The 25199-nt window shown below is 53.9% G+C and overlaps 1 protein-coding gene across 4 annotated transcripts in view; it reads left to right on the forward strand.

Moving 5' to 3' along the window:
* The window catches only part of OGDH (oxoglutarate dehydrogenase), a 57720-nt gene that overhangs the window by 15897 nt on the left and 16624 nt on the right, over positions 1-25199 (forward strand). The window contains exons 3-10 of one of the 4 annotated variants that reach the window (XM_019731634.3): positions 6407-6598; positions 7995-8085; positions 13159-13203; positions 21560-21675; positions 22239-22393; positions 22506-22652; positions 23059-23149; positions 23462-23641. In XM_019731634.3, the coding sequence (XP_019587193.1) occupies positions 6407-6598; positions 7995-8085; positions 13159-13203; positions 21560-21675; positions 22239-22393; positions 22506-22652; positions 23059-23149; positions 23462-23641 (1017 nt within the window). Of the gene's footprint in view, positions 1-6406; positions 6599-7994; positions 8086-8207; positions 8311-13158; positions 13204-21559; positions 21676-22238; positions 22394-22505; positions 22653-23058; positions 23150-23461; positions 23642-25199 lie in introns of all 4 variants that reach the window. The other 3 variants (XM_019731638.3, XM_019731637.3, XM_019731636.3) reach the window with 3 other exon arrangements.

The raw sequence follows: 25199 nt of genomic DNA on the forward strand, positions 1-25199 counted from the left end.
GGTCAAGTACTGCGGCTGTTGAGAGCTGCAGCCCCTGCCTGCTGCCCGGTCCTTCCCCACCCCCTACCACGCGTCCTCCAGGCTTAAACACCTTGTCAAGCCAGCGACTCCCTGACCTGGCAGGAATCTGCAGCCAGGGCAGCCCCCCCCCCCCCCATTAGGGTCTCGGCCATGTTGGGGACAAGTCACATGCAGCATCTTTATTTCTGTCCGACAACCGCGTAGAGTCCGAGCCACAGTACCCTTGGCGTTGAGGACAAACACGGCTGGAGGACTGTGTAGAGGACCAGGTGCCCCCACAGGCCTGGCCGCGAGCTGGGAGGGCCCTCTGTCCTGCACTGCCCTCTGCCACTTCTGGAAGCCTCTTGCTCTCCTTGTTCGCTGCATCCATCTCTTGTCAGGGTGTAGCAGCCGCTGCCGTCTAGCCTGCCACTCGGGCAGACGTCCTGGACTCAGTCCTGCCTCCTGGAGCTCGGCCACGCTGTCCTCCCCCTGGCAGCTCTGCTGCTGGCCATGCTCCTGAAACACAAGCTGTCATTTCCTGTGAGTGAACATGACAAGTGGGGGACAGCAGGCACAGCTCGTCCCCAGCACAGGATGCGTGACGTGCCTTTCCCTCTGTAGCTGACACTGCCGCGGCTTCACCGAGGGTCACTCCAGCTGTGCTCTGGCCTCGGGTGGGACACACGTGTACCTGGTGGGATCTCAGTGGGATGACACTGAGCTTCCTTCGTCGGGAGGAGCCTCAGCTGCAGAGACCTCCTGACAGGGCCTTCCCCAACTGTCAGCGCAGTGTTTTTCCCGGAAAGGGTGTGTGTTTGCACACTTAGGGACGCATGAAGCCGAGCCCTCACCTGTGTGGACAGTCTGCACTCAGGATGGCTTTGGTGGACTGTCGAGTGGCTGCCAGGAGGTGGCTGCAGGCAGGGCCAGGGACCACAGGCTCAACAACAGCTAAATGCAGAGAGCCTGACGGGCGTCGGGCGGGATGGATGGACCAGCTGCAGTGAGAGCCACTCCACAGGCCCCTCACGTGTGGCGCCTGGTGCCACAGGCCACTGGGCCGTGCTGCCTTCCGTGCCTTCTGGGGGGAGGGGCAGAGAGGCTCAGGCCTTAGATGCCACAGGGCTCAGCTGTGCTGTGGGAGGTGTGGGAGGGGCCTGGGATGATGGGGCCGCCACCTCCCGGCAGAGACCAGGGAGTGTCCTGCACTCAGTAGGTCCCATGGGGCGGAGCCGAGGCAGCGTCCCTTTGCTGACATCACTGTTCATTGAAACTCGGCTTGCACACAGTACCAAGAAGCTACTGGGTGTTTGGTGATGCCCTCCCAGCGTACTGCTTGTGGGTTGGAAGGACGGCACCGCTCTAATCAGCACAGACCGATTGGTTTCCGTGACAGGGGAATACCCAGGCAGGACACCCGCTTTTAACTGCTTCCAGAATGAACAGTGCCAGGGTGACAGTCAGGCAGACCAATCCAGTGCCTCGTGGATGCGGTGGTGGGCTCTGAGCTGGGTCTGGGTGCACCCGTGTGGTGGCGGGGGGGTCTGAAAGGCAGCACGTGCATTCTGTGGGGGTGGGCATCTACCACAGGCCCCCTGGTAGGACGGTCAGGGCAGTGACACAGTGTTTTTAGGAAAGGTGCAGGGCACAGAGGGCACATCAGGGAGTAGGGACCGCGCGGGGCAGCCTTCCCTGCTGGCCGGAGCCGGGCCGTGTCACAGGGACTGGCACTTAGGACCTCGTGCACAACTTGCCAGCACTTTCTAAGCTGCAAGAGCCCCTGTGCAAGTGCTGGCCAGACAGGCACCTGCGGCCAGCGCGTCACTGGGGACCATCCTTGGCTCAGGGAGCCATGCCTGTGCACTGAATACACGGCCTCACCTGGCCAAACCCTTGTTTCAGATGGCTTGCATTGGCTTTCCTTGGCGACACGTTGCCAAGTTCTGTGTTTTTAGCAGCTAGAAAGCATCGTTAGTGTCAGAACTTAGTGTGGCTGTGACGGTGCTGGGCTCTGGAGTGGACCGGCAGTCATTAGTTTGTCACTGTGTGATGCTCTTTGAACCTGGGGTTTGGTCCATTCTTGGATGGCCATCGGGTGATCAGGGTGTGCGTGAGCAGGACTCTGCTTCTTGCTGGGGTGAGGACAGCAGGGCAGCCTCAGGAGTGGCATTGGGAGGGACTTTGGACAAGAGGAAATGGTCCAGCCAGTCAGAACCCAGAGTTGTGGAATTTGGCAGCTGGACTGCACGGTAGTAACCCAGGTGAAGCTCTGATCGTCCCCTTCGTGGGAAAGACGAGTGCTGGACAGGTGCTTCTGAAAGTGTGAAGAGCTGTGCTGGTGCAGTGTCCTCCTGCCTCTGCAGGCGAGGGACCAGGCACATAGCGCACGTGACTTCCTGGTCTCACCCAGCCTGCAGGGGCGGCTCAGTGGTGCATGTCAGATGGCACTCGTGCTGGCCTTAGGGCAGGTGAGGGGCGCCAGGAGGAGTGTTTGCCACCCTCCGAAACTGGAGTCCTCCGTGAACGGTCTTTGATGGGAACCCACAACCAGGAGACTTGGCACTGAGACTCTTGTGATCTGGTGACAATAAATAGGCAAAGTCCATTTGTTTCACACTGAACCGCTCACACCTACATTCCCTGGTTAGCAATACCACACCTACCAAGGTCAGCACTTCTCTGAGGTGGGGTCCAGTCTCTGGACTCTGGGCACTCCGGGTTCATACAGCTGATACCATGCCAGACAGCCCGCTGGCACCACCGCCCCTGGCACAACCACCCTTGGCACCCCACCTGGCACAACCACCCCTGGCATCCCGCCTGGCACCACTGCCCCTAGCACCACATGGTCCCAGCCCCCTCCCAGCCTTGTCTGCCAGCTCACCCACGTGCCCTCCATGTGGCCTCACACCCACCACTCCTCACTTCTCAGCACTGGCACCTGCTGTGAAATCACACATCCCCTGGTCTGTCCTGTTGTTCCCGAGAGCCACAAGCTTGTCGAGGACCTTTTCTGTCCCCAGACTGCAGAGCACACCGCGCAGAGGCAGCCCCAGTAGTATTGTGGAAGGAAGCCTTTGAGTCCCTGTCACCTCTTCATGCAATGCATTCTGCGCACGTCTGGGGACACGACTCACGTGTGCTGAGAGCATCCTGGCACCTGTGTCCCTGCCGGGAGGGGGAGCTGACCTACTCGGGCCGAGGTCCCAACTCCTCCCGCTCTGGCGGGCAGAGGACGGAGTGTCTGCGTGTCAGACTGTCGAAGGCCAAGGGGGACAGTTTCCTTACTGAGTTAGTCGTGCGACATGGCAGTTGGGCAGTTCAATGTGCCTGTGTCCCACTTGCACTCTTGGAGGAGGAATGCCACCAGCCCGGCCCTGTGTGACGCAGAAGGCACCCACCCCGCACAAAAGCCCAGGTCTGGCCTTGATATAACCGTTTAAAGTTGCAGTGCATGGGTTTTGCCAGGTGTGTACAGTCCAGAGCTTTCTGTCACTGAAATGTGGAAACCTTTCAGGTCAGGGGGCTTGCTGTCATTAGTGTGGTCTCCTCGTCTGAGGGCTGGGCTGGGCCAGGCAGGGCCACACCTGCTAGCCCAGGACATGCAAGGGAGGGCCACGTGAGGGTGTGTGCGCTGGGGATGAACTGCAGGAAAGGCAGGGGCGAGTTCTGTCCCAGTGGGTCCCAGCTCCCTGGAGTACCCGTATGAACCAGTGTTCCGTTTGCCTCCAGCTCAAGCAGGAGGGCCCCTGTGCAGTTGTCCTCGGCCAATTAAAAATCACCGGGAGTTTTATCCCAAGCACCAGAGAAGCTCAGAGAGAGGAGGCCCGGTGGCACCTCTTGCCCTCCCAGGGCCTGGGCTGAAAGGGCCCTGTGCCCTCAGGCATCAGCCCTGGAAATTCTTTCCATGTCATTGTTCCCTAGCTTTGGTGAGAGGCGCTGTTTCTGTGAGGGTCACTGCCAGATTCGCTCTCCCTGGTCAGGGTCCCTGCCTGGTGGCGCTGTGTGTCCATCCTGCAGCTCCTGGGAGGGTGAGGTTGGCACTCCCGGGCTCAGAGCCATGAGGGAGGCACCTGCTGCTCTTGTTACTCAGAGCTGGTTTCTCTGGAGAGAGGACAGGTTGTGATTTTTGCTTTGCCTTTTGGCTCTGGGTCCATAAGCAGCTGGTGCCATCAGGACGCAAGGCCACTGTCCGGCAGGGACCCTGACCCGAGCTCTCGCTGTTGGGCAACTGCCCCTGTGTTTCTGGACCTGTCCTCAGCGTTGGCCATGGGCTCGAAGAAAGTCTACGTCGTGGGCACTGCCGCCATGGCTACTTGGTTTTAAGGTCATGCCCAACCCCAGGGTGTGTGTCCAGAGCAGGACTTGGTGTGGACATGGGAGGGTGGGGACGCCAGCGCTGGAGCTAGTTTGGGGTAGAGAAGAAAGCTGACTAGGTTTGACGTGGCAGGGGCAGCTTGCTGTCGGTCCTTGCTGTGTGAGGCTGGGCTACTCCTGCCCCACCAGCCGCCATACTGGAGGGGCTCCCTGCAGGCCGGGCTCTCAATTAGTGGATGCCGGGGCAGAAGCCAGGAAGCGTGCTTGGGCTGCTGGAAAAGCTGCAGGAAGTGTGTCAGCGTTGATGTCGCTGGCATGAACCAGGTGTATGCTAAGCAGGGGCCTAACCTCACCCGGGAGGGTACACTGAGGTAGCCTGTCCTTCCTGTCACGAGTCGTCAGTTTCTCTCCCTGGTGGCCTTGTGTGCAGTGGAGCAGGGCTCAGCCAGTGTTGGTGGAAAGTGGCTTGAGGGGAGGCTGAGAGAATGAATGCCTCGAGGTTCTAAGTCCTGGTGCAGAGGGGCGCCCGGGGCGTGAGGTCCTTAACAGTTGGCGTCGGGGCAGGTCCAGGGAGAGCCCATCTCAGTTGGCACACTGACAATCCACCAGAAGGGCGACAACAGGAGACCTTGAGGAGTGTGATTTGTTAAAACACCTTAATAAATCGGTATGAAGCTGTAAGTCACCTAGAAAGTGTGTTCCTCTGCTGTTTAGTGCATTTCTGTGTTGTGTGGTCCCCACTCTCACCCGGGCTTGGGTTTGTTAATGCAGTTCCTGGATGCAGGGGGACGCGTTCTTGCTGGAGGATGCTTTAAACATTCCGCAGAGCTCCCCTAGAAACAGTTTCAGCGAGAGGCCACACTGCCCTTTGTGAGGTGGACGGCCCGGTCACAGCGAGGTTTCTAGTTTGTGGTTGGGAGCAGCAGGCATTGGTCTCCTGGGGACGCCCGGTGTACATGTGTCCTGTCCCAACACAGGAGACCCACTGAGCCCCTGCCAAGCTGCAGGGGAGCACATCTGGACAGCATGTTGGTGGCGCGCAATCTGGTGATGTTTCTCTCCAGACTCTCCAACTAGTCTGATCAGAGTGTACTGACGGGGCAATCGTAGACTCTAGAAAATCAGTGGCAGAGAAGAAAGGCTGTGTTTTCATGTTCCCAAACTTCCTGATTTTTAACAGGTTGGGTGTTTTGTTTTGTTTTAGTGGAATTTTATTAAGTCTTAGTTTCTCTGATCTCCAATATATTTTTTCAAAAACTCATACCTTTGTATGAGATGAATAAATTATTGTAATGCACAGTATCTACACAGATTATCAATTGAATTGTTCAACTGTGAAATAACTGAACATAGAAGCAGAAGTCAACGGGTCGGTTCCGTGAGCACTGAGAGGTGCTGACCAGGCTGTTACTGCCGGCAGGCTGCGTGCTGAGCGCTCAAGTACGCGGTTCAGGCTTTTCAGCAGACCTGTGGGGAGTACGGGTTTTTGTTCTCACCTTACAGATGAAAAAACTGAGCCCAGAAAGGTAGGGAACTCACCAAGATGTCAGAGCTCAGATTCAAAGTTCCTCTGCCCGCACTCCCTGAGCCCTTAGCTCCCGAAGGGAGAGCCCTGGGCTGCCTCTTATGCAAAGTCCTGCTTTTGTGTCTGGGGAGTAAGGCATGAGCAAGGCGGCCTGGCCCCCACCCCCCCCAGGGCTGTGCCGAGCCTCAGGTCTGGAGAGAGCCCTCGGCAGGCAGGCGGTGTGTCAGGGCTTTGAAGACCGAGGGCGCTGCAGATGACAGCCTGGGTGGGAAGGCCTCTGGGCTGCCTCGGGCCTTGGGGGTTTTGATGGAAGGGCAGCCACAGGGCATCTGGCTTGGGCTCGTCCCGAGGGCCTGAGGGCAGCAGGGCCAGCCTCCGTGAGACCTGCCCTTGGGGGGTTGAGGCAGCTCACCAGAGCAGGGGGAGGCCACCAACCAGCCTGCCGGGAGACGAGTGTAACCAGGACGTGGCTTGCCTGCCAAGAACAGTTCTTTTTTGGCTGAGAATGAGTGCGATGCCCTTGGTGAGCAGTGGAGTGACACGTGTGTTCCTTTTCTTCAGTCATGGGACATCTTTTTCCGGAACACCAATGCTGGGGCGCCCCCAGGCACCGCCTACCAGAGCCCGCTCCCCCTGAGCCCGGGCGCCCTGTTTTCCACGGCCCGCGCGCAGCCCCTGGTGGAGGCACAGACCAATGTGGACAAGCTGGTGGAGGACCACCTGGCGGTGCAGTCGCTCATCAGGGCCTACCAGGTACGGCGGGCGCTGCCGGGGCCTGGGCCTGCAGAGAGCCTACCAGGTACGGCGGGGCTGCGGGGGGCCTGGGCCTGCAGAGAGCCTACCAGGTACGGCGGGCGCTGCCGGGGCCTGGGCCTGCAGAGAGCCTACCAGGTACGGCGGGCGCTGCCGGGGCCTGGGCCTGCAGAGGGCCTACCAGGTACCGTGGGGCTGCTGGGGGGCTGGGCCTGCAGAACGGGATGTGCTGAAAGGAAAGCAGCCAGGACCACCTCTCCCCCTGAGCAAACCCTCTGGCCTTAGCACCAGCCCTGGAAACAGCTCCCCGTTTCTTTCCATAAGACGGCGGGGAAGATTTCGCACAGGGAGACACTGTCAGTGCCTGGTAGCAGGGAGTGCCAGTGTCTGGAGGCATGTGCCACTCCGGGAGGTGCTGTCCCTGTGTCAGTGGCTAGCGCCCAATAGGACAGGAGGAAATGAACCTGTGGAGTTGGGGGACAGCAGAGCCCCCAGACCAAGGAGAGACCGGTGAGGGAGGGTCATCATCGCTCCTGTTCACAGTCAGCCCCACTGTGGGGGAGGGGGCAGACCTGGTCCCCGGGCCTTTGTCGGAGCTTAGGAGCCTGTCCCAGGAGAGCCGCCTGGCATGGGGGGAGCCTGGGCCTCAGACCTCAGCACCTGGTCGCTAGTGGCTCCAAAGAGGAGGAATCCCCCTGGGGAGGGGACTCCGGGCCCAGTCTCTGCAGCACGTCGGGCGTCCTCTGACCTCAGTGCAGGTGCCACATTGTCAGGACAGCACGGCCTCGCTCTAACGTGCCGCCCACAGTGGGCACTTCTGTGGGCACACCACGGCCACTCCCTCTTACATGCCAGCAGGAGATGGGAAAGTATCCAGGACTTCAGGAAACACACTCAGAAAGGGTCTCTTCCTCCTTTTGTTTTTCAGACAGTTCAGGTCAGATGCCAGAGTCCCTGTCATAGCTCCCCTTTGTCTGACACCTGCCCTAAGCCTGCGGCCTCTGCAGGGGCGGGGCGGGCGGGTCCCGGGTCACCTCACACTGCTCTGTGCCTGCCCTGCACTAGCCGCCCCTTCTTCCTTGGGGCCTCGTCCTGTTCTAAGCTGAGTAGGCAGCACAGGGGTGACAGTGCTCGGCAGAGCCCATTCCTGTTTATCCGGGGACACTGTAAGGACCCCAGCCCATGGGTCTCTTTAGATAACCAAGTGTCTCCCAAGCTGAGGAGTTTGTCCCTTTTTATGAAAGTGTGTTTGTGCCCAATCGTGCTTTTCAAGCCGACGATTGGAGGTTAACATTGTCTCTGGGCTCATTGGTGCTGTCGGGAGGTTTGACCACGTGTAACTTTGTCCCACAGCTGGCGAGCCCTGCTTAATGACTGCTTGTGTTATTGCTTCCAGGTCAGGGGTCACCACATTGCAAAACTTGATCCTCTCGGAATTAGTTGTGTAAATTTTGATGATGCTCCAGTAACTGTTTCTTCAAACGTGGGTGAGAATTAATCTGTAAACACTAATTTTAATGTAATTTTACTTTTTTTTACCCCTTCCCTCTTTTTTTTCTCCTGTCCTTTTGTGTGTGTCCTTCCCTCTCCATCGCTGGCCCTTTCGTAGATACGAGGGCACCATGTAGCACAGCTGGACCCCCTGGGAATTTTGGATGCTGATCTGGACTCGTCCGTGCCCGCTGACATTATCTCATCCACAGACAAACTTGGTGAGGGCCTGGGAGCGGTCAGCGCCGCGCTGCTTAGCTCCTCTCTGTGTCCCAGCTTGTGGTAGCCAGGACGTCCACAGGCGGAAGGGAAAGACTCTTAAGTTTCCTTCGATCTGATCACTTGAAATTGATTGGTAATGCAGCCAGCCTTAGTGTGTTTTGGGCAAGTTATTCTCATCCCAGCTTTTCAGCCAGATGGTATGAGCTCTACTGTCTCAGTCTCCAAATTGGAAAGTGAAATTTGGGGCAGAAAAGGTTGTGACACAGGAAAAGATGACCCCCCTGGGCAGGTGGGTCAGAAGATAATCCCGGGACTCGCTCGTTTGCTTTCGGGTCCCAGAGCTCAGTACAGTGCTGCTCTGCCCGCTGCCACATCTGTCCGCTCTGACACACGGCGAGTTCCAGAGCGAGCTGTGCACTGGGTGTCTCAATTCTTAAATGCCGGTGATCACACTCAGGAAACTTTGGAAGGCGTCCCCGGTGCGTAGGGGCACGTGTGGCGTGCGGCGGCCGTCCCGCTCACGCGCACCCCTCCGCTGTCACGTGCAGGGCGTGGCTGGGCTCACACCGCAGCCGCTTCCTCCAGTTAATCTGCTCTAGTCACCGTGCTGCTAACCTGTACCACAGAATGATGACGTGGCTAACTCTGAAATGGGCCGCTTTCCCGAGACACTGCATGCGAATGAAAGCCCTGATTACCGCCCTGCCTAACTCTGCTCCTTGTGAGGGGACGGGGCTCGCCTCCTCTGCGTGACGGTCTCATGCTCTGCAGGGCCCAGGTGCGCCTGTGGGCTCGGCCACGTGACGGCCTGGGAAGCCAGGCACAAGGCAGGTACAGCTGGTCTCAGACAGCACAGGCTCTAGCATCGGCGTTCACGGTCTGCGCTGCCCTGTCTGCTCTTCGGTGGACGGTGGGCGTGTGGTCTCCCCCACTCTCCTTGTGCTGTAGTCGTCTCAGGAGGAAAGCTTAGAGAAGCCCCCAGAACGTGACTGGACCGGCCAGTTCAGGTTGTAGGCGGGGCGTGTGTTGAGTCCTGCTGCTTTAGTCAGTGGTGCCAGCTCTGCTCCCAGGGGCAGCCTTCTCTCTGCGGCGTCTGGATTTGGAGGCTCCTCACACGTAGCCTTGCGACATCCGGCCTGACACAGCCTGTGCTCGTCACTCCTGTATCCTCGCGCACCGTGAGTCCTCCCCGAGAGGGGCCTGGCCCACACCCCGCAGGGGTCCCTTGTCGGTGCTTCGGGGGGCCTGGGCCGTGTCTGACATGGCCGAGCATCCAACCAGAACAAGAAGGGACAGTATCTGTAGGTGGGGGCCTGCTCCCCCAGTGGCATCCCTGGGTGCCAGCTTCTTGGTATCTACGTGCACGTTTTTTGGTGGTTGTCGTCCCATTAGAACAGCCTGGGGAGCTCGGAGCTGTCCTCTGTCCCACTTGAGACAGGTCAGGTCAGGGCAGAGCTGCAGCTGAAGGGCATAGACGATGAGTCTGTGAAGGGGAGAAGTCAGTTCGGCAGACACTGCCCAGTTCCTCAGCACACAGCTCTCGTCAGAGGCAGAGGCAGGGCCTGTGTCGTCCCTTCTAGTTCTTTCTAGGCTGTCTCGACTTGCGTTGCATCCGCCTCGGGAATGGCGTCCCAAGTGTCTGTGCTTCTCACAGGGAGGGTGAGCATTATAAACCTGGGGACACAGCAGTGGCCCCAGAGTGTACTGTGCTCCTTGGAGGAAGAATCCCTCCTCTGGCCAGGAGCCCTTCAGAAGCACTTGGAGAAAGTGGGGGGGCAGCCCTCCCTTTGTCGGAGAAAAGTGCGTTTTCACCTTGGGAATTTTAAATTGTGTGACGTAAAAGTCATGATAAATTCTTCCTTCAGGTGGAAAAACTGGAAATAGTGTAAGCCCAGTACGTTTGCGTGCCTAGGGAAATTAACCTTGATTTGTCTCACTGCTGACATATGTGGGAGCTGACCCTTGGGCAGCTCCCCGAGCGCTTTCACACCCCGTGTCATCCAAACTGCAGCCTGGCTCTGCCAGGACTGGCTGTGTACCTCCATGTCCTCAGCTGTCCACCAGGTGGTGTCGGAATTAAATACATCCTCAGAATGGGGCCTGGAGCTCACTCGCCCCGGGAGGGCTGAGCTAGTGTGATTATTCAGCCTTCTGACATGGTGGCTGCTGGACACCTGTAGATAGCCAGAAACAGAGGAGCGATGGAGTATTAGCCCAGATCACACAGGAGTTGGTGGCCAGGACCCCGTGTCACAGTGTGCGAGTGGCCGCAAGCTGTCCCGTCACCCCGCCACCTTCCCAAGCTTGCCTTCCCTTCAGGGTTCCCTGGGGCTGCCCACCCCTCTCTGTGGGTGCAGCTCCATTTCTCATTCTCTATGGGGCACTGAGGCTCAAGTGACATTCACGCCCGCCATCGCGAGCACTTTCGTTGGAGGGCTGCGTTGGTGGGGGTAGGAGCCGGTCTGCGGTGCTAGCAAGCTGTTGTCCACTCAGAACTCCTTAAAGAAAGTGGAATGGGTGAAATCGTTTCTGCTGCATTCTTGACTTTTCCTGACCAATTTTGAGAAGGCTGGGAAGTGCTGGCCTAAGGTCCCTATGCTGACGTCTCAAATTATCCCCGCAGCTTCGGGGACGCACCGGGAGACTTGGGGACCTGGCACAGGCGGGACTTCTGTGAATGCAGCAGCCAGATTGTAGAGGTGGTGGGCTTGGTGGTACCTTTAGTTAGAATTTTATAATTAGTTAGAACAGTTTCCCAGCTGGGTGTGGGTTGTGTGCCATAATCGTGCGGGTAATTGCTAGGCATGGGTGTCTTTTCCCAAGATGTGTTATGTTGGGGACCAGGTTCCAGGGGCCAGGTTGTCCCATCCATCCCACTTCCTGGAGGAGAGTTGGCAGCTCCAGTGTGAGACCCCAGGGCACACATTGCACTGGCCCCCTGGTGGCCCTAAAGAAGGGTCAGGGTGGGGCTCTTGATGCAAAGGTCCAGACAGTGCTTCCTGTGGCCGTCTTAGCTGAATCCAGCTGACTGCAGGTGGACCATGGTCTGGCTCCGGCCTAGGGTCCTATGCCAGCCTCCAGCTGGCTTTGTGGGGGTGGGGTGAGGGGCATCTGGCTTCTGGTCTGAGCTGAGCTGCCCTTGACTGGTCTGGGACCTGGCGAAAGCTCCGTTTAACTCCTGCCCTCAGTTTCCTTTTCTCTTTCAAGTGCAACATTTGCGTTAGGTTCCAACTTAAAGATGCCATCGTCTGTGGCTTCTCGCAATGACAGAATGATTGAGATTTACACATAATTAAAGGAGGACTGGAAACAAATTCTATGAGAGGGAGGAAAGCATAAAGTGTCATCTCCTGTTTACAGTGTTTGCAAATATCAGTCTTGGGAAATGAACTTGAGTTAAATAGTTAAATGCCGATTTAAAAGCCCGAATTTTAACAACATTTTCACTCCTTAAGTGAGTTGGCTCAGCACAGCGGGGGTGAAGTCTCCCACCCCCTCCTGAAGCCCCTCATGGCTGGAAAAGCCAGCTCAAAATAGAGCTGCTTCCTGGTCAGCTTTCCGGTCTTGGTCTCCGCTGGCCTGCTGCGCACAAAGCAGTTAGGTAGCCGTTACTGGCTGCTGAAGGTCCCTAAGGGACTCGAGGGCCGAGCTAAGGCAGGGTGGGCATGCCTCCTCCAGGCTGTCCTCCCTCCTGGATGCCCAGGAGCTGACCAACTGACGAGTCTCGCCCAGGCCTGGGGTCACGTGCCTGCCCCTCGCGTACTCTGCTTCCCTGGAGGCACTGCGGCCAAACCCCAGCCCGTCTGTGTCTAGCAGACAGAATTTTCTTACGTGTGTTCAGATGCTCCGGTGCTGGGACCCTGTGTGCTCTGTGAATGGCACCCAGAACGTCTTCTTTTACTCTCTTTCGGTCTGTGTCTTTCATTCACATTTTTAAAATACTGAAAAGTACAGATGTCCCCTCTTACCTGCGGACATACACTCCAAGATGCCCAGGGGGTGCCTGAAGCTGTGGGTCGTACAGACCCTCTGTGTATTGTTGTTTCTGTGCCCACATACCTGTGATAAGTGTAGTTTATGGACTAGCCAGACAGCAGTAACTAACAAGAAACAATTGCAGCCATGTGCTCTAGCGGAAGTTACGTGAACATGGTCCCTCTCTGATCACCGAGCGCCTACCCGGTGACAAGCGGGCCTGAATTCGCTGAACAAAGGGACAATTCACGTCCCAGCAAGACAGACTAGGATGGCTCAGGAGAAGGTGTTGTCCTTTCCTGCCAGGCGTGGTGGCCGGCACTGAAGTGCCAGCTGAGGGAGGGCTCTTGGGTTGTGTTCTGGGCAGCTGAGCGCCTGCCTGCACCTCCGTTCTCTGAGTGGGGACATGGGGAATGGGGGCCTGCCTGCCTCTCGAATCCGGCAGAATCTTGAGCTTTAGGGTCTAGACTACCGGATACCCAGTTCTGAGGAGTGGTGCCTGAAAAATGAGGCTTTCTCATTGTCTCATTCTCTTCCCCAGTGTTTTCATCCCGAAGTGTCCAGGTGCGCTGGGTCTGGAGTCCCCGGGACAGCAGGACAGCCATGGTTCAGCTCCTTTTTTGGGATGGGGGAGGCACACTCACGCCGCTGCCCAGTGGCCGCCGAGCGAGCATCCAGGGCCTTTCCCCGCCCCCTAGCTGTTTACCACGTAGCTCTCCAACCATGTCCTACCATCCCCACCCTGCCTTCCCTCGGTGTGTGTCTTTGTGACCTTGTTTGTGCTCCCGTGACGTGCAGGGCTGGGGTGTTGGGCGCCCTCACTAACTCACCTGTCTTTTTCCTCCCGCGCTCACCCATCTCCCCGCTCTCAGACCTTGCCGTTTTCCAGGACCGACTGCGAATGCTAACAGTAGGAGGTATGGACACCCTGAGCCTCTCTTTCCTGCAGCTGAGGAGTCACTGGAACAGGATGTGCGACTTTTCCTAGCATGCAATGTGGGGAAAGTTGACACAACTCTATCAAGTGTTCTGAAGTTTGTTGATTGTTTGGAAATATGATTTTCCCGCCATTCAGTTATTAACCATCAGGTAGAGCTGCTTCTCATGCATTTTTGTTTCCGTCCATTTTGTGTTCTGAGAGCATCGTCACCTCCCGTGTGTCACCATGGCATCGCTGAGCTTCGTCGGTGGCGTGGGCTCAGGCTCGCGGCCACACCGCTCTGCACGCTGCACCCCGTCCATGAGGGGCCTTTAGCTGGGCTCTGGATTCCCTCAGGTTGTGCTTCCCACGTTCCTCTGACAAGATTTCCCTTTTGGTCTCCCTGTGTTTGAGGGACAGCTGAAGTATCAGTAAAAACGTAATGAAGTAAGGAGCCCTGAGGACCCTGGGCTCTGGGCAGAGCCCCTCTGAGGAATCCAGAGTGGGGTGCTGGGGTCATCTGCCTGCTGTCTCTCACCTGTGGCCAGTCTTCCTGCCATGCCAGGCCTCTCTCAGAAGTTCTCTTTTCCTCCACCTTACTTCTAGTAAGTGTGAAACTCTGGTTTTCATTAAACTTACTATTTTGAGATAACTGTAGATTCATGGGCCGTTTTCAGAAATAACAGATCCGTGTGCCTTTCGGCTAGTTCCCCAGTGGTCACAGCTCGTCAGCTGCAGTACGTCATAGCAGGTGCTGATACCAACGTGTGTCCCTTCCAGCTGCTCTTCTGGAGCAGCAGCACTTTCCCTCGGCCCCGCCCCTGCAGTCCCTGGCAGCCACTCTGCTCCGTTTCTGTAACTCATGTCCAGGATGTTGGACAAGTGGAATTGCGATGCCTAATGTTGGTCATTGGCGTTTTCCAATTGGCATGATTTCCGCGTTTCATCTGGGTTGTTTCCTACAGTTTATTCCTTTATTTCCAGCAGCATCCCTGGCCCTGGGTGGCTCACAGTGGTTTTAACCTTTCGCTTGTTGACGGACCTTTGGGTTCTTTCCTTCTTTGGCTAATGGGGTTTTGTGGAGCAAGGTTTAAATTCTGATGAATCCTTTTATGAACTGAGCTTTTGGTGTCAAGTCTAAGAGCTCTTTCCTTAGCTCTTGATCCCAAAGATTTTCTCTTACATGTTTTTTCTAAAGGTTTTATAGTTCTCAATTTTACATTTAAGTGTGTGCTCCACTTTGAGTTAGTTTCTGCATATGATACGAAGTTTAAGTGAAGGGGTTTGTTTGGGTTTGGGGTGGGGTTGCCTGTGGAGGTCTGATGGCTCTGGCACCATTAACTGAAGAGTTTGTCCTTCCTTCGTTGAATTGCTTGTGCACATTTGTCAAAAAGCAGCTACCAGGGCCTGTTTCTGGGTTCTCTGTTCTCTCCCTCAGTCTGTGGGACTCCCCCACCAATGTTGCCCTATGTTGACAACTGTAACTGCTGTACTTACCTTCCTTTTTCGGAATTGTCTTGGCTGTTCTTGGGCTTTTCTCTTCCCATAGAAATTGTGGACTAAGCTGTCTCCGTTACAGAAGACCTTCCTGGGGTTTTGGAAGGAGCTGTGTTGAGCCTACAGATCAGTGTGGGGAGACGCGCCACCTGTACCTTGTTGCCTGCAGACCGTGGCGGGCGCGTGTCTACCATTATTCAGAGTCCTGGCTTCTTTCACCAGCTCGCTGTCGTTTGCAGCATACAGAGGCCGTACATGTTTTGTTAGACTCACACCTAAGTACTTTTTTTAATGTCCACGTATTCATCACTTACATCGAGAAATACAAGTGATACTTGTGTTTGTGAAATGCTGTGACCTGGCTAAGTTATTCTAGAGATTCCTTGGGATTTTTTTATGTAGACAGTCATACCATCTGAAAACAGGAACAATGATTTCTTCCTTTCCAGTCTGTGCCGTTTCTTTTCTTGCCAACTTCACCTGGCTGCACTTCCAGGACTGTGCTGAGTCAGTGAGGACAGATGTCCCTCCTTGTCCTGGGCTTAGGGACAGCGGCCATTAAGTGTAGGAACAGCTGTGGGTTTTTTGTAGATGCTGTTTGTCAAGTTGAGGAAGATCGCCTCTGTTCCTATTTTTCTGGGAGTTTTTAATTATGAGCGGGTGTTAAATTTTGTCAGATACTTTTTCTGCATCTGTTGATGTGATCATGTGACTTTTGTTCTTTAACCTGATAGTATGGTGGGTCACACTGATTGATTTTCAAATATTGAACCAAGCTTGTGTTACTGGAATGAATTTCACTTCATCATGGTATGTAATTCTTTTCATATATTGCTGCAGCTGTATATGTATTTTTTGCATCTGTATTTGTGAGGGATATGGGTCTGTAATTTTCTTAACTGTTTGTCTCAATATCATAGTAATTCTAGCTTCATAAAATGAGTTGAGAAGTTTTCTTCCTACTTTGTGTTCTAGAAAAGATTGTGTAGAATTGGTGTTAATTCTTCTTTAAACATTTGGTAGAATTCTCCAGCAAAACCATCTGGGTTTGGAGGTTTCTTTTTCAGAAGGTTTTTATTTATGAATTCCATTTCCTTAATAGTCATAGATCTATTCAAATTATGTGTGTCCTGTTCAGTGAGTAATGGCAGTTTGTGTTGTTCTCGGAATGGTTCGTCTGAGTTGTCAAATGCACGTATGTACAGTTGTCCACAGTATTCATACCCTTATTGTCCTTTTGGTGTCTGCAGTCTCTGTGTTGATACCCGTTTCATTCCTGATACTGGTAATTTGTGTCTTCTCTTTTTCTTTGTTAGTCTTGTTAGAGGTTTGTCAATGCTATTGATCTTTTCAAAGAACTTGCTCCATGTTTCATTGATTTTTCTCTCATTTTCCTGTTTTCAATTCATTGATTTCTGCTCTTGTCTTTACTATTTTCCTTACTTCTGATTTCTTTGCAGTTTTTTTTTTGTTTTTTTTTAACTCCTTTTTCTGGGTTCTTGTGGTGGGAGCTTGGATGACTGACTAGAAACTTCTCTAATGTATGTATTTATTGCTATAAATTTCCCTCTCACACTGCTTTAGCTGTCCCACAAACTTTGACGTGCTGTATTTCCATTTTTATTCAGTTCTATGTATGTTTTGATATCCCTTGAGACTTCGTCTCTTTGACTCATGGATTATTTAGAAGTGTCTTATTTACTTTCCAAGAATTTGGAGATTTTTCTTATATCTTTCTGTGATTAATTTCTGGTTTGATTCCATTGTGGTCAGAGAATGTATGATATCAATTCTGCTAAATTTGTTGAGGGCTTATTTTTTTGTATGGCCCAGTGTATTGATTGTCTTGGCATATTTTCCACGGACACTGTTTTTAGGTAAAAGTGTTCTATAAACGTCCATTAGGTCTTGTTGGTTGATGGTTGCTGAGTCCTTCTTTATTTTCAGTCAGTTTTTGAGAGAACGGTGTTGAAATCTCCAACTATAACTGTGGATTTGTATATTTATCCTCTTAGTCTTACCAAGTTTTGGCTCACATATTTTGTGGTTCTGTTGTTTGGTGCATATACATTTAAGATTGCTGTGTCTTCTGGGTGGGTTGACCTATTATGTAACGTCGCTCTCTGACTCTGGTAATTTGCTTTGCTCGGATGTCTACTTTATCTGACAGTAATATTAGGTAGCCACTCCTGGTTTTGTTTGATTGTGTTTATAATATATCTTTTCCATCCCTTTACTTTCAGTCTGCCTATATCATTATATTTGAAGTGAGTTTCTTATAGATAACCACATAGTTGGGTTCTGTTTTTTTTTGCTTTTCTCCTTCTGTTCTTCCGCCTCACCCTCCCTCCCAACCCAGTTCAAGCCGTTGTTTCTCAGGCTTGAGGACACAGCTCCCATGCTGGTATTATGAGCCTTGCGCTCCCCCTCTGCCCCCCGGCTGAGGCAGTTGGTCACCAGTCATTGGTCGGCCACTCACAGCAGCTCACGGCAGCTCTCCCCAGCTGCTGGCCGTTCATGATGGCCACCAGCTGCTCCTGGCAGCACACGGTAGCCCACGGCAACACACAGCAGCCGACGGCAGCACACAGCCACTCACGATGGCTGCCAGCCACTCACGCTGACCACCAGCTGCTCCTGGCAGACCACGGCAGTACACAGCATTCACGCGGACCTCCGGCTGCCCACCGCAGCCCAGCTCTAGGGAGAGCCATTGCTCACAATCTTAGCTGTAGAGGGCGCAGCTCACTGGCCCGTGTGGGAATCGAATCGGTGACCTCGGCATTAGGAGCCGGGCACTCCAGCCACCTGAATCACCAGGCCAGCCCAGGGTCCTGTTTTTTTAATCCACTCTGCCAATCTGTCTTCTGATTGGTATACTTAGATAGTTTATATTTAATGTAATTATTGATATGTTAGGGCTTAAGTCTGCCATTTTATTCTGTATTTTGTGTTTGTCCTCTTTTTCATTTCTCTGCTTTTACCTGACTTCCTGTGAGTTTTTAAGCCCATATTTTTAAATTCTATTTTTACATATAGTATTTTTTATCATATATTTTTTTGTTTTTAGCCTTTTTAGTAGTTGTCTAGGTGTGACATTTATATGTACACATATCTGTCCCAGTCTCCTGGTATCATTTACCAGTTCAAGTAAAGTGTGGAAATACACCTCCCTTTACATCCTTTCACCCTCTGCATTTAAAATATAGTTGTTGTAAATGTTTCCTCCACGTAACGTTAGAACCATATCAGCTAGAATTATAAATTTGCTACAACCATCAAACATAATTTAAGACCACAGGGGAGAAGGAAAGTCTCTTTTCTTTACCCATATTTTTGCTTTCCATGTTCTTTCCTCCTTCCTGGTGTCTGAGATTCCTGCTGATATCATTTCCCTTCTATTGGAGAACTTCCTTTAGCCATTCGTTTAAAGTGACAAATTCTCTTAGTTCCCTTCATCTGAGATTGTCTTCATTTTCCCTCCATTTCTAAAAGATATTGTCACCAGATACAGGGTTCTGGGAAGACAGTTCTTTTCTTTCAGCTTTGAAAAGTGTGGTGCCACTCCTTTCTGGCTCCATGGTTTCTGATGAGAAATCCACTGTCATTTGTGGTGTTTTTCCCTCCAGGTAAGGTGTTATTTTACTCTGTCTGCTTTCAAGACTTTTTCTTTAATTTTCAGAAGTTGAATTATGATGTGTTTTGGCATGGATTTCTTTGAGTTTATCCTATGAGTTCGTGAATCTTGAATCTGTGGCTTTCAGTCTTCTGCCATATTTGGGAAGTTTTCAGCCATTATTTGCCAAATCCTTTTTCAGCTGCCCTCTTTCTCCTCTCCTTCTGGGGCTCATCAACACGAATGTGAGAGCTTCTGTTACAGTGTCACACGTCCACAAGGCTTTCTTCATTCTTTCTCCAGTCCATTTTTCTGCTCTTCAGATTGGTTAATTTCTGTTGTTCTGTCCTCAGGTTTACTGATTCTCTGCCCCTGATTCTGCCACCGATCCCACCTCCTGAGTTTTAATTGGGGTTATTATATTTCACAGTTTCAGAATTTCCCATTTGGTCCTTCTTTGTATCTCTAGTTTTGGGCAGACGTTCTGTTTCTTTGCTGAGTCTTAGTTATTTTTTTCATTTGTCTCTGTTGTGTTCTACTTGCTACTGAAATCCAGTGATGATGGCGCCTTGAGAATCTTAGTCAGATAATTCTAACATCTGTGTCCTGTTGGTGTCTGTTGATTATCTTTTCTCATTCAACCTGAGATATTCCTGGTTCTTGTGAGTGATTATTTTTTGAAACCAGGACATTTTGCATATTAGGAGACTTGGAATCTTACTTAAATCTCTGTTATAGCTGTCTCCTCTGAGCTGTCACCATTCTGGTGGGAAGGGCCCCCCTAGTTACTCCCAGGTGGTGATGGATATCCCGGTCCCCCAAGGTCTCTGTGGACACTGGGTCGGGGAGTGGGCTGGTGCATTACCTCCCAGAGGGGATGAAAATTTGGGCCCCCTTTTGGGCCTTCTTCAGAATCTTGGGTGGATTGGAGACAGGAGTGTGTTGTAGTGTGGTAAGGGTGTGGATGAGGCTGCAGTGTGTTCTGTGTATTTGGGTGGAATCGAGCAGTTACTGTCTGTCCTGCTAGCTGCCCCTCTGCTGGTCCTTCAGTAGAGCAGATTTTGTTGGGGCTTTTTGTCTGTACCTTAGGAGTCCTGGGCTGCAGGTTCTAGGCCCCAAGTCTGGGACGTGGGAGCCCAGGAGGAAACCCAGGACTCCTCTGACTGGTCAGCCTTCTTCTCCACCTTTTGGAGTCTCATATACGATGTCTAAGGTTTCAGTTGTGCTTAGTGGGGAATAGGGAGCAGTACGTGTTGTCCCCCTTCCCAGAAGCCGGCCGCTGTGGACTGAATTTCTCAGATTACTGAAGAATTCAGAAGCGGGGCCTGCGGTGTTGAGGTTCAGCCGCCCTGAATGATCAGTTCGGGGGGTGGAAGTGAAGAGCCGCAGGCATGGTGAGGCCTAGGGCTCTTCCTGCTGAAAGGCTGCGGCAAGCCAGCTTCTCCACACATGTCACTGGTCACCGCCATGATCCAGGTGTCCCCACAGAGTGGACACGGTGGACACCCATCCTGAGGCCCTGCGGAGCGTTCTAGGAGAAGTGCCCCCATCCGGTTCTGGTTTTCCCCTATAAACACTGCGAGCTGGGCTGCGAGTGACCAGAGACGTGCATGTCACCTGGCCCACATGACAGGCTGTCCTCCTGGCAGCGGTGCAGAGCCTCACCAGCCACCACTCCCACCCCACCCCCCGCAAGAAAAAGCCAGTTGCTTTCGTTTTTCTTAAACCAAAAGGATTTGAGAATTTGCCTTTAAGACTAAAGAAATGGGTCCCGAAGAATCAGCCAGATAAAGGCTGTAGTCCAGGGCCTGAGCCAGCATGTGGGGCACAGTGGGCGATTCCTGGCCACCATGTCTCCCCGAGACTCAGATACGCAGCTGTGTTTGCTCGTGACCGCTGGCACCCAGGCCAGGAAATGGCGTCTGTCCAGGGTGGTAGGAGCCGACTCTGCGGTGTCACTTGGCAGTTTTCCTCCAAATCTATTCCCCATTGAAGCTTATTGTTGTGACATGAAACCAGCACGTAATGCCCTAGAAAGAGCCCTTCCATCACATTCCTCTCAGCTTGAAAGACAGTTTCAGACGTGGAGGCGCCCTGCGCGGAGTCAGTGCTCCAGGACGGAGCAGTGATGAGTCGGCTAGTTAACTAGTGAGGGGTTAGTCGGTCAGATGGTGATTGGTCAGCTAGTGAGTGATCAGTTAAACGGTTGACTAGGGTTTCCGGGGGGAATTCCCGCCCGTTCTCAGGATATTTTTTTTTGTTTTCCCGTTCCCGAATCCCGAGATATAAACTGTTTTCTGTTCTCCACGATGAATCGTTTCCACAAAGTGATGGCCAATACTACCCACCACCTGGGTTCAAGGAGCCGATTTTCCCAATTTCCCGACCAACTTTTCTCAGGATTTGGGAACAGGAAAGCGAAAAGAATTTCTGAGAACGGGTGGGAATTCTCGCCCGGAAACCCTAGACTGTGACTAGTCGGCTAATGAACGATCAGTTAACTATTAAGGGATTAGTCTGTCAGATGCTGATTAGTCGACCAGTGAGCAGTCAGTCAGACAGTGATTGGTCCCCTAGTGAGCGATTAGTTGGTAACTCATGTGTGAGTACTGGGCTGGGGAGAGTGAGACTTAGATCTGGGACTGCCAAGGACAGTCTGGAGAGGAGGTCTAAAAGGTGTGAATGGGCCCTCCCCGGAGAAAGGACCGTCTCCTAGGGACCGCTGTGTGACCCTCGCTCTGCTGCCTGGCAGCCCTCCCGCAGACCAATCAGCTTCTTGGTGACTGTCCCTTCTCAGTCTCCCAGCTTCCTCTCGGTCACTGCATACGACTGCTATTGCCACCTAAGTTACATATGACCTATTCTATACGAATTCTTCATTTTCTGCTTAAATTCCCTCCTTAACTATTTTTCATTTGTGCTTTCTGACTGATTTATCCAGTGTCTTCAAACCAAAATTAGTTGGTGTCTTTGGGACCTTGAAATACCTTTTCCTCTAAATTATGAATGGTTGGTACACTATATGAACCTTGTTCTCACTTACCTATGACACCCAATAATATTCTCAGCTTCTGTTTGTTGCTAAATTTTGTGTTTCTGGCTTTAAAATAGTATTTATTTTTGTGTATCTCAGAGGTTTTTATGATTTTTCTCTTCTCTTTTCTCTCCCCTGGGGAGTCCCTTCCCCTTTTCATGAACTGTGGCCCCTGTGTGGCTGTGCCCGTGTCTCCTCGCCCCGCAGGGTTCTACGGCCTGGACGAGTCTGACCTGGACAAGGTTTTCCACCTGCCAACCACCACGTTCATCGGCGGGCAGGAGTCGGCGCTGCCTCTGCGGGAAATCATCCGGAGGCTGGAGGTGAGGGCACAGCGCTGCCAGGAAGCCTGTTGGCACGAGGCCTCCCCATGAGGCCGCTTTTCTTTGGTCCTACGTTTTTTAAATGTAAGGGAAACGCAGCTTTTTATGCTATTTTGTAGATAAAAATCCATGTTTTTTATTTTTATAGTCAGACATAGAAAGGAGAAAAAAATTATGTGTGGTCCAATGCCAGTGGGGGTTTATTCAGATGTGGGAGGTCCCCAGCGTATATGCCTGAGCTCAGACTGCCCGGTGGCACCGCTGGTTCCCCGGCCAGACACAGGCTGCTTACCCCACCCCATTCCCTCATTTTCCCATTTCTGCTTTCCCTCCTCCTCTCTCGACTTGGTGGGCAATAAGCCTGCGGGACACACTGTACACACACGCACACACACAAACTCTCACACACTCACAGGCACACTTCTCACACACACACCCCTCAATCTACCCCGTCACAGTGGGCTCCAGTGTGTGTGCGAAGGAGGCCCTGTTCCCCCCCCGCCGTGTGGCCATGTGGGCGGTCAGCACAGCTGGGTGGACACCCGTGACTGTGTGTGGAACAGATGGCCTACTGTCAGCACATTGGGGTGGAGTTCATGTTCATCAACGACCTGGAGCAGTGCCAGTGGATCCGGCAGAAGTTTGAGACACCCGGGATCATGCAGTTCACCAATGAGGAGAAGCGGACCCTGCTGGCCAGGCTCGTGCGGTCCACCAGGTGTGGGCTGTGTTCAGGGGCCTGTCGATGGAGCGGGGAGGGGGCGGCCCAGCCCCTCAGGAGCGGTGTTGGCCCTGTGACATGCTCTCAGGGCAGCCTGGTTCCCGTGCAGGTTCGAGGAGTTCCTGCAGCGGAAGTGGTCGTCTGAGAAGCGCTTTGGCCTGGAAGGCTGCGAAGTGCTGATCCCCGCGCTCAAGACCATCATCGACAAGTCTAGTGAGAACGGCGTGGACTACGTGATCATGGGCATGCCGCACAGGTGCCTGCTGCAGCCGGGCGCTTGCCTGGTCCGCAGTCACCCCCCGCTCCCGAGGGACCATTGCCCCAGTGTCCCCTTCACTGCAGTCACTGTCATGCCCAAGGCCACAGGTGGTTTCAGACAGGCATCTTAGCCTTGTGTTGAACCCGAATGCCCTTGTTGGGGTCCCAGCAGAGGGAGGCTAACCCAGAGGGATGGCTGCTCAGTGACGTGAGCAGAGACGTTTCCACCTTCCTGCTGCCTCACCTTCGCCTTGGTGCCGGGCAAGCGGAGGCTGGGTATCGCACAGTGGCTTTGGTCTCAGCTCCTCTCAGGCAGCAAAGCCAGCTGCTTCCTGTCCCTCAGGGTGTGGGGCGGGGATTGCCTGGGACACCGCTCCAGCCCGGCTCACCCCCGTGTGTCCCAGGGGCCGGCTGAACGTGCTTGCCAACGTCATCAGGAAGGAGCTGGAGCAGATTTTCTGTCAGTTCGATTCCAAGCTGGAGGCAGCTGATGAGGTGAGGCGCCTGATTTCCTTTAGAAGCTTCTAACGAAGCCCCAGTCCATATGAGAACGCTGGCTCCACTGGCTTCTTGGGAAAGACAGCAGGGCTGAGGTCTTTGTACCATTCACAAAGCAGGTGGCCAGCGGCCGACTTCTTCGAGAAAAGAGGGCCGGCCACAAGGTCAGACGGCCAGCCTTGTGTTCTGAGTGGGAGCCGTCCTGGGCAGAGCTTTCCCACCCTTCCGGGGATGGGGTACTGGGAGAAGAAGTGACCCACAGGACTGGCGTGTGCTGCCCAGGTTCGAGCCTCGCTATTTGTCCTGCAGGGCTCTGGGGACGTGAAGTACCACCTGGGCATGTACCACCGGCGGATCAACCGTGTGACCGACAGGAATATCACCCTGTCACTGGTGGCGAACCCTTCCCACCTCGAGGCCGCCGACCCTGTGGTGATGGGCAAGACGAAAGCCGAGCAGTTTTACTGCGGGGACACCGAGGGGAAGAAGGTAAGGCCATAGGGGCTGCCGGCCGGTCCAGGGTGGTGCGCAGCCCCGGGCTCGTCTCAGACGTCACGCTTCTGGATGTGGCAGTTTTGTGCCTGGACCTGGAAAGAGTAGCAGTTGTGGCATCCTGCCTATGGGCCTGCATTCCCCCGAGTGGTGACAGCAGAGCTTGGCCGCACCTGTCTGCTTCCCTGTCTTGTAGAATGTCCCCGTGGACAGAGGCGTTTGCACTGAGCAGGAGGGCAAGGCTGCACAGTGTGGGTGTCTGAGGGACAGGTGTGCAGAGGTGGCCATGCCGATGCTGGGTGGCGCCCTGTGCAGACGGCTTTTCCAGGTGTGTGTGTGGACGCTGGACGCTGCTGGGCCAGCCTGTCGTGCACAGAAGTCCCGATGGATTGTGGTTATCTGTCCTGGTTTGATCTCAAGGCAGAAGTCTGCTTGTGACAAATCGTGTAGTTCTTGCTGCCTCACCACCTCAGCCTCTCAGGCAGCAAAAACAAGTGTTTACGAGTGACGGGCGTACGTCTGGGGAGGGTGCACCGCACCGCTTCAGGCGTCTCGCTCTTTCTAGAAAGTGGGACCCCTGTGAAGAGGCAGGACAGCGCATGGTGTGGGTAAGCTGGGGAGGGGCCGCAGCAGGGGTGGGGGTGGGGGTGCTGTGCTGTGTGCTGAGTTCGGAAGCGGAATCAAAGGCAGCACCTGTGACCCACCCAGTGAAGAACCAGCGGGTGGGGAGGTGGGAAGGAAGGAAGGAACGTTCTCTGGAGATGGCAGATATGGGTGAAGATGGAGGTGGGGCCGGGCGCTGCCCCACAGGTACCCTGGAGGGTCAGACGTTTCAGAGGTGGAACCGATGTTAGCCTCTGGTTCTAGTTTGAAACACCGAGAGTCTATTAGTCTTGTGCGTGGAGGATGAGGAGAGAGGCTGCCGTCAGAGGTGATGGAGTCTGGACCGGTGTAGCCTTGGGAATAGGAAGTGGTGCACGCATGGATGGACACCCACCCTAGACTTGTGTGGCTTGTTGGGAGGATGTCGGGCTTGGGGGCCTGGACGGGGCCACAGAAACTATAAGGAGGCAGAAGGCACCTCCGTTCACCCCCTGGGGCCACCGATGACACAGGGCGGGAGGGGTGGGGGACTGGAGTTGATGACCAGTGCCTCCAGCATTTCTGCTGTCCTTGATGGGACATTCAGGGCCAGGGAGGGGACAAGATTGCGAAAAGCTTTGTGTGATGTCGGAACTCATAAATAAGACAGAAGCCACTCAGGCAGCGCTCACTCATTCTGGGAATGCTGGAAACGTCCTGAAAAGGAGTAAGTCTTCAGATGATCGCACCAATGGTCCTGGGCGGGGGGTACAGACGGGGGCGGGGGGAGCTGCTTAGCCCTGTGTGGTCGCAGGCACAGGGTGTGTTTTAGGGCGCGGGCCCTGTTGGGGCAGCGGGCCAGTGTCTCAATGTGGGCGGAGGCAGCGGCGCAGGCGGGCACTGGCTCAGAACTGGAGGCGTCGCAGTATGCTCTGGGCAGAGATTTGGAAATACCCGTGCGCGTGGCCCTGGA

This window comes from Rhinolophus sinicus, chromosome 4 (assembly GCF_057876585.1).
Source record: "Rhinolophus sinicus isolate RSI-liver-muscle chromosome 4, RSI-T2T, whole genome shotgun sequence".
Taxonomy (NCBI): domain Eukaryota; kingdom Metazoa; phylum Chordata; class Mammalia; order Chiroptera; family Rhinolophidae; genus Rhinolophus; species Rhinolophus sinicus.